Source organism: Oncorhynchus clarkii, chromosome 5 (genome assembly GCF_045791955.1).
Source record: "Oncorhynchus clarkii lewisi isolate Uvic-CL-2024 chromosome 5, UVic_Ocla_1.0, whole genome shotgun sequence".
In the NCBI taxonomy this organism is placed as follows: Eukaryota; Metazoa; Chordata; class Actinopteri; order Salmoniformes; family Salmonidae; genus Oncorhynchus; species Oncorhynchus clarkii.
The window spans coordinates 97,752,085-97,766,257 of NC_092151.1; the positions used below are offsets into that span (position 1 = coordinate 97,752,085).

At 47.1% G+C, this 14,173-nt stretch overlaps 1 protein-coding gene across 2 annotated transcripts in view; it reads left to right on the plus strand.

The window, feature by feature from the left end:
• LOC139409602 (shroom family member 2a) overlaps positions 1-14,173 on the plus strand; it is a 102,273-nt gene that overhangs the window by 34,789 nt on the left and 53,311 nt on the right. For both annotated transcript variants that reach the window (XM_071155011.1, XM_071155012.1), the window contains exon 5: positions 1,952-4,676. In XM_071155011.1, coding sequence (XP_071011112.1) covers positions 1,952-4,676 — 2,725 coding nt within the window. The remainder of the gene's footprint in view (positions 1-1,951; positions 4,677-14,173) is intronic.

A 14,173-nucleotide genomic window follows, 5' to 3' on the forward strand; every position in this document is an offset into this window, starting at 1 on the left:
GCCTCTACTAGCATGTCCCCCCCCCCCCCCCAAGTACTGTGTTAGACTATAGCATTATGTAGGACAATGGGCCTCTACTAGCATGTCCCCCCCAAGTACTGTGTTAGACTATAGCATTATGTAGGACTATGGGCCTCTACTAGCATGTCCTCCCCCAAGTACTGTGTTAGACTATAGCATAATGTAGGACAATGGGCCAAGTACTGTGTTAGATTACAGCATTATGTAGCAAGACCCCCCCCTCCCCCAAGTACTGTGTTAGACTATAGCATTATGTAGGACAATGGGCCTCCCCCCCCCCCAAGTACTGTGTTAGACTGTAGCATTATGTAGGGCAATGGACCTCTACTAGCATGCCCCCCCAAGTACTGTGTTAGACTATAGCATTATGTAGGACAATGGGCCTCTACTAGCATGTCCCCCCCCCCCCCCCCCAAGTACTGTGTTAGACTATAGCATTATGTAGGACAATGGGCCTCTACTAAGCATGTCCCCCCAAGTACTGTGTTAGACTATAGCATTATGTAGGACAATGGGCCTCTACTAGCATGTCCCCCCCAAGTACTGTGTTAGACTATAGCATTATGTAGGACTATGGGCCTCTACTAGCATGTCCTCCCCCAAGTACTGTGTTAGACTATAGCATAATGTAGGACAATGGGCCTCTACTAGCAAGACCCCCCCCCCCCCCCAAGTACTGTGTTAGATTACAGCATTATGTAGGACAATGGACCTCTACTAGCATCCCCCCCCCTCCCCCAAGTACTGTGTTAGACTATAGCATTATGTAGGACAATGGGCCTCTACTAGCATGTCCCCCCAAGTACTGTGTTAGACTATAGCATTATGTAGGACAATGGACCTCTACTAGCATGTCCCTCCAAGTACTGTGTTAGACTGTAGCATTATGTAGGACAATGGTCCTCTACTAGCATGTCCCCCCCAAGTACTGTGTTAGACTACAGCATTATGTAGGACAATGGACCTCTACTAGCATGCCCCCCCCCCCCCCCCCCCCCCCCCCCCCCCCAAGTACTGTGTTAGACTATAGCATTATGTAGGACAATGGACCTCTACTAGCATGCCCCCCCCCAAGTACTGTGTTAGACTACAGCATTATGTAGGACATTGGGCCTCTACTAGCATGTCCCCCCAAGTACTGTGTTAGACTGTAGCATTATGTAGGACAATGGGCCTCTACTAGCATGTCTCCCCCCCCCCCCAAGTACTGTGTTAGACTGTAGCATTATGTAGGACAATGGTCCTCTACTAGCATGTCCCCCCAAGTACTGTGTTAGACTACAGCATTATGTAGGACAATGGGCCTCTACTAGCACCCCCCCCCCCCCCCCTCCCCCAAGTACTGTGTTAGACTATAGCATTATGTAGGACAATGGGCCTCTACTAGCATGTCCTGTCCCGCCCCCCCCCCCCCCCCCCAAGTACTGTGTTAGACTACAGCATTATGTAGGACAATGGGCCTCTACTAGCATGTCCCCCCCAAGTACTGTGTTAGACTGTAGGACAATGGACCTCTACTAGCATGTCCCCCCCCCCCAAGTACTATGTTAGACTGTAGCATTATGTAGGACAATGGACCTCTACTAGCATGTCCCCCCCCCCCAAGTACTATGTTAGACTATAGCATTATGTAGGACAATGGGCCTCTACTAGCATGTCCCCCCAAGTACTGTGTTAGACTATAGCATTATGTAGGACAATGGGCCTCTACTAGCATGTCCCCCCAAGTACTGTGTTAGACTATAGCATTATGTAGGACAATGGGCCTCTACTAGCATGTCCCCCCAAGTACTGTGTTAGACTATAGCATTATGTAGGACAATTGGCCTCTACTAGCATGTCCCCCCAAGTACTGTGTTAGACTATAGCATTATGTAGGACAATCCATTATGTATCTCGAACAGCCCTCTTCCACCTCTTTCCTCCCCAGCTTCCCCTCTACCAACCTCTCCTCGTCTGGCTGGGACCAGAACCAGACTAACCTACGGCGAGTATCAGACCAGTTCAGCTCTCTGGGCAGCATGGACAGTCTAGACGTCTCCCACCACCCCTACCCCCCTGGACACCAATCCCCAGGACGCTTCTCCCCGGTCAAGTCCAACACCAGCACGGAGCACCTGGGAGGGGGCAAGAGGGACTCTGCATACAGCTCCTTTTCCACCAACTCTGGTACCCCAGACTACACCCTCTCCAAGACACCAGACTACACCCTCTCTAAGACACCAGACTACACCCTCTCTAAGACACCAGACCACACCCTCCCTAAGACACCAGACCACACCCTCCCTAAGACACCAGACCACGCCCTCCCTAAGACACCAGACCACACCCTCCCTAAGACACCAGACCACACCCTCCCTAAGACACCACACTACACCCTCCCTAAGACACCAGACTACACCCTCCTTAAGAGCAATGCTGCCTCCACAGAGAACATGCTGTATGAGGTGAGCCAGTGTGAGTCAGGGGGCCGGCCCAGTAACGGCAGACATAGCCTGAGTAGTGAGGGGGTCAGGCAGGACGAGAGGCCAGGGTATCTGCAACTGGCTGGGGGACATGGGGCCATCATGGGCCGGGACAGCCCCAGGACAACGGAGCAGTCAGGGTCAGGTTCTTCCCACTCCTCCAGCTCTGCTAGGGCTAGCTGCGGTCCCGTCTGGCACGTCCCTGACAAGAAGAAGACCTCCTATCCCTCACCTCCTCCATCACCGCCCGTACGCAGTGACAGTTTCGCTGCTACGAAGTCCCATGAGAATGTTCTGGTTATAGCCTGTCCAGAGGGACCCGGTGCTCACACCCAGCCCAAGGCACATGGTAAAGGAATGGATAACTCTGATAACTCACAATGCACCAATGACTCTCGGCGTAGCCATCACAACTTACCCTCCAAGAACAACATGGTCCCTCCTTACATTTCACCAAAGAACTGTCATCCCAACCAGGTGAACTGTAACAAGCTTTGCTCCCTGTCCAGTAGTGATGTCAGGCTGGGCCAGCTCCCCCCTACCTACTTGCCCGGCCACCAGAGACAGTACAGTAATGAGAGCTCTCTCTACTCCCACCCCAGGACTTGGTCTGTCCCCAAACAGCAGAACGTCAGCATCTGCTACAGCAGCATGCAGGAGCTCCCCACCAACTACAATGCCCAGAACACCCAGCTCTACAGCCAGACCCCAGACAGCACTGGAGACAGCCGGTACTACTGTGTGACGGCCAGACAGCCTGGTCAACCGGTCACCCAGGCCCTGCTGGTCAAGACTGACGAAAGGAGGGGTGGAGGGGGTAGAGAGGAGGGTGTGGAGGGTGGCGGTGAAAGGAGGAGTGCAGTGAGCATCGTACAGGGTGGAGGAGATAAGAAGTCACTCACTCCCCTGGGGTCAGGGGTTACCAATGCTAAGTACCAGCCACCTCCACCCCTCAACAACGACAGTAAGGGATACAGCAGACAGGATGACGGCTCCCGCCACAAACAGCCAGCTACCGTTTGTCCCTCTGCTGTACTGGAGTCCTCTACAGGCCAGCCCAGCCTGAAGAGGAACAACAGTCAGACTGCAGAGCCCCACTGTATGAGTTACCCCCCGAGAAGACAGTCTCTACAACCTCTTCAGCAGGACACCATACACCGTCAAGAGATGCTGCCAGACAGTCAGATCTGCCCTCAGACCACCAGCGGCCTCAGCAACTCAGGCCTCGTACCCAGAGACTGTTCCAGTGTGGAGACTGTAGATCTCTCCAGTAACCAGTGCACCAGGACTGACCGGTTCGCCACCACCCTGAGGAATGAGATCCAGATGAGACGTGCCCAGCTGCAGAAGAGTAAGAGCGCTGCCTCCCTGAGTGGACCCTGTGAGGCGGAGGAGAACCATGAGGTGCCAGAGGTCTGGAGGCCCAAAGACACCACCTCTTCTTCAGATGGCTCCTTCACCTCCACCTATAAGGACCATTTGAAGGAGGCGCAGGCCCGCGTGCTGAAGGCCACCTCCTTTAGAAGGAGAGACCTGGAGCCTGTCCTTCTGGAGCACCCTGTGGCAGAGGCAGGGTCCCTGCCGGACTACTCCTCCTCTGGTCTGGGGAGGAGCGACAACTCTAACCCCCTGTCCAGCCTCTCTGAGGGCCTCCCAGCCAGGTCTGGCTCTGCCCAGAGTCAGGTGACCCGTATCGGAAGCAGGAAGCGTTTCACCACGGAGAAGAAGGTCCGGTGTTTCTCTGAGCCAGACAAAATCAATGAGGTGGGGGTGGAGGAGGAGCTGACCCCCCCTGAGGCTGCAGACTCCTTGCTGAACCGACGCTCCACCCCCAGACTTGCCTTCACCAGACCCTTCCCTAAAACTGCCCTGCCAGGCCCTGTTGAGGACTGTGGAGAGGGCAAAGAGATAGCCAGGGGTGATTGTGACATGTCCAGCAGCAGGAAGGAACAGAGCGAGTGTCAGGGACAGGACAACAGACAGCAGGCCCTTCTGGAGCTGCAGAGACTGGGGACCTTTGCTGAGTACGAGACCACCTGGAACACGCAGAAGAAAGCAGCTGAGACCAGAGGCTCAGGACGCTCCCACTCTGCTGATAACATCCTGGATCCTGGAAAAGATGACAGGACCAAACCAGCCCCAGTCCACGAGAGGTCCCGATCCTCACCCTCCGCTGACTTCTATGACAAGGTGAGATATTGGCATCCTATCCTCAACCTCCCATGACTTCTATGACAAGGTGAGAGACTGGCATCCTATCCTCAACCTCCCCTGACTTCTATGACAAGGTGAGAGACTGGCATCCTATCCTCAACCTCCGCTGACTTCTATGACAAGGTGAGATACTGGCATCCTACCCTCAACCTCCGCTGACTTCTATGACAAGGTGAGATACTGGCATCCTATCCTCAACCTCCGCTGACTTCTATGACAAGGTGAGATACTGGCATCCTATCTTTGTTGTAGAGCACTACAAGGGCCCATGGGTCTCGAAACTGAGTCACTGTCAAACTCATTGTCGGTTCAAATGTTCCTGCGTGTTATGACTTTACTCTCAGTACAGCATCTCTATGGGGAGTAGCTCTCTGCTCCACTGAAGAACTTACGATCACGCCTGACAAGGCCTCGCTGGAAGCTCTGCTGTCCATAGGTGACAACGCTGAGGCTCAGATTCATTCCTTAGATTTCGCACTGTTAAAAAACCCATTTGGAACGTGTAAAGAAAAGGACGAGTATGGAACATCTTAGGCTAGGTTGAGGAGTGACGTCTTACACAGAACCCAAAATGGCTGCGCTCGTGCGCCATCGTGCATAAATGTATTTTGTCCCCCCACACTAAACGCGATCACGGCACGCAGGTTAAAATATCAAAACAAACTCTGAACCAATTACATTATTTTGGGGACAGGTCGAAAAGCATTAAACATTTATGGCAATTCTCCTAGCTAGCTTGCACTTGCTAACTAATTTGTCCTATTTAGCTAGCTTTCTTTTGCTAGCTAATTTGTCCTGGGATATAAACATTGAGTTGTTATTTTACCTGAAATGCACAAGGTCCTCTTCTCCAACAATTAATCCACACATAAAACGGTCAACCGAATCAGGCTGTTTTCTTCCAGGCTTTTTCTTCTCTGGACTTTATATTGTGATTGGCACTTACATAAATTAGGTGCATTACCGCCACCTACCTAATTCTTCTTTCAGTCACCCACGTGGGTATAACCAATGAGGAGATGGCACGTGGGTACCTGCTTCTATAAACCAATGAGGAGATGGGAGAGCCAGGACTTGCAGCACGATCTGCGCCACATATAGAACTGACTTCGTTTTTAGCGCCTGGCAACGCAGACACTCGTTCGCGAGCAGTGTGAGTGCAATAATTGAATAATATTGATTTCTACATTTATTTTGTGACTCGAGCGGTGTAGTCAAGGTATAAGGCTAGGTTGAGGAGTGACCCCTTAGGCTAGGTTGAGGAGTGACCCCTTAGGCTAGGTTGAGGAGTGACCCCTTAGGCTAGGTTGAGGAGTGACCCCTTAGGCTAGGTTGAGGAGTGACCCCTTAGGCTAGGTTGAGGAGTGACCCCTTAGGCTAGGTTGAGGAGTGACACTATGGTGCATCTGTAGAGTGCAGGAATGATGGTTTAAGACAAGGTTTCCAGTTCTGGTTATTTATTAACCAACTAAAAGGTCAGAGCACATGGGGTGGGTAGGATGAAGATATATAATGACTTGTAAGGCTGATAAGGTTGTGTGTGTTCTGGAACATTCCTGGCTGGCCATAACTAATAACAGGAGTATTTGCAGTAGACTATATTATGGAGCTAGACAACAATACTAGGATAGGAGGATGATGTCATGCTGCAGGAGCTGCTGCAGTAAGCCAGGGCATTCATCAAACTGAGTCATGGCTCCTGCTCCAGAGTCGATACATCCATACTAGTAGTAGTCATGGCTCCAGAGTCTATACATCCATACTAGTTGTAGTCATGGCTCCAGTCTACACACCCATACTACTAGTAGTCATGGTTCCAGAGTCTACACATCCATACTAGTAGTAGTCATGGCTCCAGTCTAAACATCCATACTAGTAGTAGTCATGGCTCCAGTCTACACATCCATACTAGTAGTAGTCATGGCTCCAGTCTACACATCCATACTAGTAGTAGTCATGGCTCCAGTCTACACATCCAGACAGGATGACCACATCAGTGAATCAACCCACTCAGGTGACGCACCCCCTCCAGGGACGGCATGAGAGAGCCCCAGTAAGCCAGTGACTCAGCCCCTGTAATAGGGTTAGAGGCAGAGAATCCCAGTGGAAAGAGGGGAACCGGCCAGGCAGAGACAGCAAGGGCGGTTCGTTGCTCCAGAGCCTTTCCGTTCACCTTCCCACTCCTGGGCCAGACTACACTCAATCATATGACCCACTGAAGAGATGAGTCTTCAGTAAAGACTTAAAGGTTGAGACCGAGTTTGCGTCTCTGACATGGGTAGGCAGACCGTTCCATAAAAATTGAGCTCTATAGGAGAAAGCCCTGCCTCCAGCTGTTTGCTTAGAAATTCTAGGGACAATTAGGAGGCCTGCGTCTTGTGACCGTAGCGTACGTGTAGGTATGTACGGCAGGACCAAATCAGAGAGATAGGTAGAAGCAAGCCCATGTAATGCTTTGTAGGTTAGCAGTAAAACCTTGAAATCAGCCCTTGCTTTGACAGGAAGCCAGTGTAGAGAGGCTAGCACTGGAGTAATATGATCAAATTTTTGGGTTCTAGTCAGGATTCTAGCAGCCGTATTTAGCACTAACTGAAGTTTATTTAGTGCTTTATCCGGGTAGCCGGAAAGTAGAGCATTGCAGTAGTCTAACCTAGAAGTGACAAAAGCATGGATTAATTTTTCTGCATCATTTTTGGACAGAAAGTTTCTGATTTTTGCAATGTTACGTAGATGGAAAAAAGAGAGAGATCAGGGTCCAGAGTAACGCCGAGGTCCTTCACAGTTTTATTTGAGACGACTGTACAACCATTAAGATTAATTGTCAGATTCAACAGAAGATCTCTTTGTTTCTTGGGACCTTGAACAAGCATCTCTGTTTTGTCCGAGTTTAAAAGTAGAAAGTTTGCAGCCATCCACTTCCTTATGTCTGAAACACATGCTTCTAGCGAGGGCAATTTGGGGGCTCCACCATGTTTCATTGAAATGTACAGCTGTGTGTCATCCGCATAGCAGTGAAAGTTAACATTATGTTTTCGAATAACATCCCCAAGAGGTAAAATATATATAGTGAAGACAATAGTGGTCCTAAAACGGAACCTTGAGGAACACCGAAATTTACAGTTGATTTGTCAGAGGACAAACCATTCACAGAGACAAACTGATATCTTTCCGACAGATAAGATCTAAACCAGGCCAGAACTTGTCCGTGTAGACCAATTTGGGTTTCCAATCTCTCCAAAAGAATGTGGTGATCGATGGTATCGAAAGCAGCACTAAGGTCTAGGAGCACGAGGACAGATGCAGAGCCTCGGTCCGATGCCATTAAAATGTAATTTACCACCTTCACAAGTGCCGTCTCAGTGCTATGATGGGGTCTAAAACCAGACTGAAGCATTTCGTATACATTGTTTTCTAAAATTTTTGAGAGGAATGGAAGATTTGATATAGGCCGATAGTTTTTTATATTTTCTGGGTCAAGGTTTGGCTTTTTCACGAGAGGTTTTATTACTGCCACTTTTAGTGAGTTTGGTACACATCCGGTGGATAGAGAGCCATTTATTATGTTCAACATAGGAGGGCCAAGCACAGGAAGCAGCTCTTTCAGTAGTTTAGTTGGAATAGGGTCCAGTATGCAGCTTGAAGGTTTAGAGGCCATGATTATTTTCATCATTGTGTCAAGAGATATTGTACTAAAACACTTGAGCGTCTCTCTTGATCCTAGGTCCTGGCAGAGTTGTGCAGACTCAGGACAACTGAGCTTTGAAGGAATACGCAGATTTAAAGAGGAGTCCGTAATTTGCTTTCTAATAATCATAATCTTTTCCTCAAAGAAGTTCATGAATTTATCACTGCTAAAGTGAAAGTCATCCTCTCTTGGGTAATGCTGCTTTTTAGTTAGGTTTGCGACAGTATCAAAAAGGAATTTCGGATTGTTCTTATTTTCCTCAATTAAGTTAGAAAAATAGGATGATCGAGCAGCAGTAAGGGCTCTTCGGTACTGCACAGTACTGTCTTTCCAAGCTAGTCGGAAGACTTCCAGTTTGGTGTGGCGCCATTTCCGTTCCAATTTTCTGGAAGCTTGCTTCAGAGCTCGGGTATTTTCTGTGTACCAGGGAGCTAGTTTCTTATGAGAAATGTTTTTAATTTTTAGGGGTGCAACTGCATCTAGGGTATTGCGCAAGGTTAAATTGAGTTCCTCAGTTAGGTGGTTAACTGATTTTTGTCCTCTGGCGTCCTTGGGTAGACAGAGGGAATCTGGAAGGACATCAAGGAATCTTTGTGTTGTCTGTGAATTTATAGCACGACTTTTGATGTTCCTTGGTTGGGGTCTGAGCAGATTATTTGTTGCAATTGCAAACGTAATAAAATGGTGGTCCGATAGTCCAGGATTGTGAGGAAAAACATTAAGATCCACAACATTTATTCCATGGGACAAAACTAGGTCCAGCGTATGACTGTGACAGTGAGTGGGTCCAGAGACATGTTGGACAAAACCCACTGAGTCGATGATGGCTCCGAAAGCCTTTTGGAGTGGGTCTGTGGACTTTTCCATGTGAATATTAAAGTCACCAAAGATTAGAATATTATCTGCTATGACTACAAGGTCCGATAGGAATTCAGGGAACTCAGTGAGGAACGCTGTATATGGCCCAGGAGGCCTGTAAACAGTAGCTATAAAAAGTGATTGAGTAGGCTGCATAGATTTCATGACTAGAAGCTCAAAAGACGAAAACGTCATTTTTTATTTGTAAATTGAAATTTGCTATCGTAAATGTTAGCAACACCTCCGCCTTTGCGGGATGCACGGGGGATATGGTCACTAGTGTAGCCAGGAGGTGAGGCCTCATTTAACACAGTAAATTCATCAGGCTTAAGCCATGTTTCAGTCAGGCCAATCACATCAAGATCATGATCAGTGATTAGTTCATTGACTATAATTGCCTTTGAAGTAAGGGATCTAACATTATGTAGCCCTATTTTGAGATGTGAGGTATCATGATCTCTTTCAATAATGACAGGAATGGAGGTGGTCTTTATCCTAGTGAGATTGCTAAGGCGAACACCGCCATGTTTAGTTTTGCCCAACCTAGGTCGAGGCACAGACACGGTCTCAATGGTGATAGCTGAGCTGACTACACTGACTGTGCTAGTGGCAGACTCCACTATGCTGGCAGGCTGGCTAACAACCTGCTGCCTGGCCTGCACCCTATTTCATTGTGGAGCTAGAGGAGTTAGAGCCCTGTCTATGTTGGTAGATAAAATGAGAGCACCCCTCCAGCTAGGATGGAGTCCGTCACTCCTCAGCAGGTCAGGCTTGGTCCTGTTTGTGGGTGAGTCCCAGAAAGAGGGCCAATTATCTACAAATTCTATCTTTTGGGAGGGGCAGAAAACAGTTTTCAACCAGCGATTGAGTTGTGAGACTGCTGTAGAGCTCATCACTCCCCCTAACTGGGAGGGGGCCAGAGACAATTACTCGATGCCGACACATCTTTCTAGCTGATTTACACGCAGAAGCTATGTTGCGCTTGGTGATCTCTGACTGTTTCATCCTAACATCGTTGGTGCCGACGTGGATAACAATATCTCTATACTCTCTACACTCGCCAGTTTTAGCTTTAGCCAGCACCATCTTCAGATTAGCCTTAACGTCGGTAGCCCTGCCCCCCGGTAAACAGTGTAGGATCGCTGGATGATTCGTTTTAAGTCTAATACTGCGGGTAATGGAGTCGCCAATGACTAGAGTTTTCAATTTGTCAGAGCTAATGGTGGGAAGCTTCGGCGTCTCAGACCCCGTAACGGGAGGAGTAGAGACCAGAGAAGACTCGGCCTCTGACTCCGACCCGCTGCTTAATGGGGAAAACCGGTTGAAAGTTTCTGTCGGCTGAATGAGCGACACCGGTTGAGCGTTCCTACAGCATTTCCTTCCAGAAACAGTGAGAAAGTTGTCCGGCTGCGGGGACTGTGCCAGGGGATGTATACTACTATCTGTACTTACTGGTGGCACAGACGCTGTTTCATCCTTTCCTACACTGAAATTACCCTTGCCTAACGATTGCGTCCTCACCGTAAGGCGAGTACAGCGACTGCAACTAGAAGGCATCATGTTAATGTTACTACTTAGCTTTGGCTGTTGGAGGTCCTGACGAATCGTGTCCAGATAAAGCGTCCGGCCGGAGTGAAAAAGTTGAGGAAAAAAAAACTAAAATATAAACGGTAATTAAAAAGTAAAAAACGTAAATTTGTCAGGTAGCAAAACAGGTTGGCAACAAAACGCACAGCAACACGTAAACAAGTCTGCAAGTTGTGACCGGAAATGACGTCAAGCTCTCATGTTCAGCTATGTACAGGCTCCAGTCTACACATCCATACTAGTAGTAGTCATGGCTCCAGTCTACACATCCATAGTAGTAGTAGTCATGGCTCCAGTCTACACATCCATAGTAGTAGTAGTCATGGCTCTAGAGTTTACACATCCATACTAGTAGTAGTCATGGCTCCAGAGTCTACACATCCATACTAGTAGTAGTCATGACTCCAGAGTTTATACTCCAGAGTCTATATCTCTCCATATTTTAACTTTTTCTTGAACTGCATTGTTTAAGGGCTTGTAAGTCAGCCTTTCACTGTAAGGTCTATACATCCATACTAGTAGTAGTCATGTCTCCAGAGTCTACACATCCATACTAGTAGTAGTCATGGCTCCAGAGTCTACACATCCATACTAGTAGTAGTCATGGCTCCAGAGTCTACACATCCATACTAGTAGTAGTCATGGCTCCAGAGTCTACACATCCATACTAGTAGTAGTCATGGCTCCAGAGTCTACACATCCATACTAGTAGTAGTCATGGCTCCAGAGTCTACACATCCATACTAGTAGTAGTCATGGCTCCAGAGTCTACACATCCATACTAGTAGTAGTCATGGCTCCAGAGTCTACACATCCATACTAGTAGTAGTCATGGCTCCAGAGTCTATACATCCATACTAGTAGTGGTCATGGCTCCAGAGTCTATACATCCATACTAGTAGTGGTCATGGCTCCAGAGTCTATACATCCATACTACTGGTAGTCATGGCTCCAGCTCCAGAGTCTATACATCCATACTAGTAGTAGCAATGGCTCCAGAGTCTACACATCCATACTAGTAGTAGTCATGGCTCAAGTCTACACATCCATACTAGTAATAGTCATGGCTCCAGTCTACACTCCCATACTAGTAGTAGGCATGGCTCCAGTCTACACATCCATACTAGTAGTAGTCATAGCTCCAGTCTATACATCCATACTAGTAGTGGTCATGGCTCCAGAGTCTACACATCCATACTAGTAGTAGTCATGGCTCCTGCTCCTGAATCTATACGTCCATACTAGTAGTAGTCATGACTCCAGAGTCTATACATCCATACTAGTAGTAGTCATGATTCCAGAGTCTACACATCCATACTAGTAGTAGTCATGGCTCCTGCTCCTGAATCTATACATCCATACTAGTAGTAGTCATGACTCCAGAGTCTACACATCCATACTAGTAGTAGTCATGGCTCCTGCTCCTGAATCTATACATCCATACTAGTAGTAGTCATGACTCCAGAGTCTATACATCCATACTAGTAGTAGTCATGATTCCAGAGTCTACACATCCATACTAGTAGTAGTCATGGCTCCTGCTCCTGAATCTATACATCCATACTAGTAGTAGTCATGACTCCAGAGTCTACACATCCATACTAGTAGTAGTCATGGCTCCTGCATCTATACATCCATACTAGTAGTAGTCATGATTCCAGAGTCTATACATTTTTCCTTGACAAAAAAAACAATACGATAACCGATATTTAACATTTTAGCGGCCTTTTAAACATTCTAGTACAGACAGTTAAATAGTTAACACACACACATGGACACAGCGTTCTAAGGCACTGTATCTCAGTGCAAGAGGAGTCACTACAGTCCCTGGTTCGAATCCATGCTGTTTCACATCTGGCAGTGATTGGGAGTCCCAGTGGGCAGCGCACAGTTCGCCCAGCGTCGTCCGGGCAATCATTGTAAATAAGAATTTATTCTTAACTGACTTGTATAGTTAAATTAAGGTAACACACACACCACACTAACCAATAAGTTATTTTGTTGGCATTTATGTATGTCCCCATTACCAGTGAAACATAATCAAAACCTATTTCTTTCACTAACTTGCTGTGCTGTTTCGTTGTTCAGTCGTTTCATTCTCAACCAGGATTTCTATGGAACGCTGTTTGGGTCTTTGTGTGTCAAAGATACACATCAAATAACACTTGCATAGACACTGGAGCCAAAACAACAACATAATTTGTTTCAGTAGCTAGCTAACTATAAAGCTAGGTGTCATCTAAAATAACCCTAATTTATAAGACCGTTCTTATTTGATTCATAGTAGTCAGATGCATCTATATGAAGCTAGCCACAATAAGGATTAGCCGCAATAGTGGACTTTGCGGTTAGCTTTCAAAATAAAAGTATGGCATAATTCTGCTATTTGTATTCATTTGCATTACTGTCAATGACATACTTTTATTTTGAAGGCAAACCACAAATTCCACTATTGTGCCTAATCCTTATTGTGGCTAGCTTCACAACACATAACCCGGTCTGTTCAAGCCTCACTAGCCAGATGAAGGTTGCTGGCTGCTTATAACGTTAGCTTTGGGCAACAGGGTTAAATAGCTGGCTAGCTATTTATTTTCATGAACTGAAGTTCAATTTCAATATGCGAACAACAAGTGGCAACCTAGCTAATACTTACTCACAAGGATTCCTAAATCATTGCTAAGAATAATGAAAATGACTTCAGTTTCTACTGGTCATAGTTTTCAGGCTGGTTGTATTGGTGCTAGCTAGCTACCCCAGAAGTTGCGGTCGAACAAATTATGCTTTATTACCAACGCGGTATTGTAAACCCATCGTTCGTGGCCGGTGTTTGCTTGTTTGCAGACTTTTTTTGTACAGCTTTGACAGTGCTACTGTATCTTTTTTGACACACAAAGACCCAAACGGCGTTCCTTAGTATGTATGTCGTAAAGCTGATAGCAGTGACGCTATAACTGTAACTCTGGTAGGGCAACATCTGAAAAATGGCACACTTGGTAGTGTGTACTGGTGCTGGTGCTGTACTGGTGAATTCCATTATCTTGGCTTTAATGGATTTCGCCTTTTGAGTTGTCTTGCTGAAATATTCTTACTCTTTCAAATGTCTGCTCGACTTTTTTACTGCTCGATCCACACAACAGACATTGTGGGCTAGGTTGCACGTGTAGCGCCATTACGTCATGTAACTACGTTATATAGGTATGCACGGTAGCTTTGACATCGGTTTTTAACATCGGAGTTAAACTAGACATCGGGCCGATACAGATGTTGGCATTTTTAGCTAATATCGGCTGATTCTGATTTGTTCACCAATATCGTGCATCCCTAGTAGTAACCAAAAAAGTGT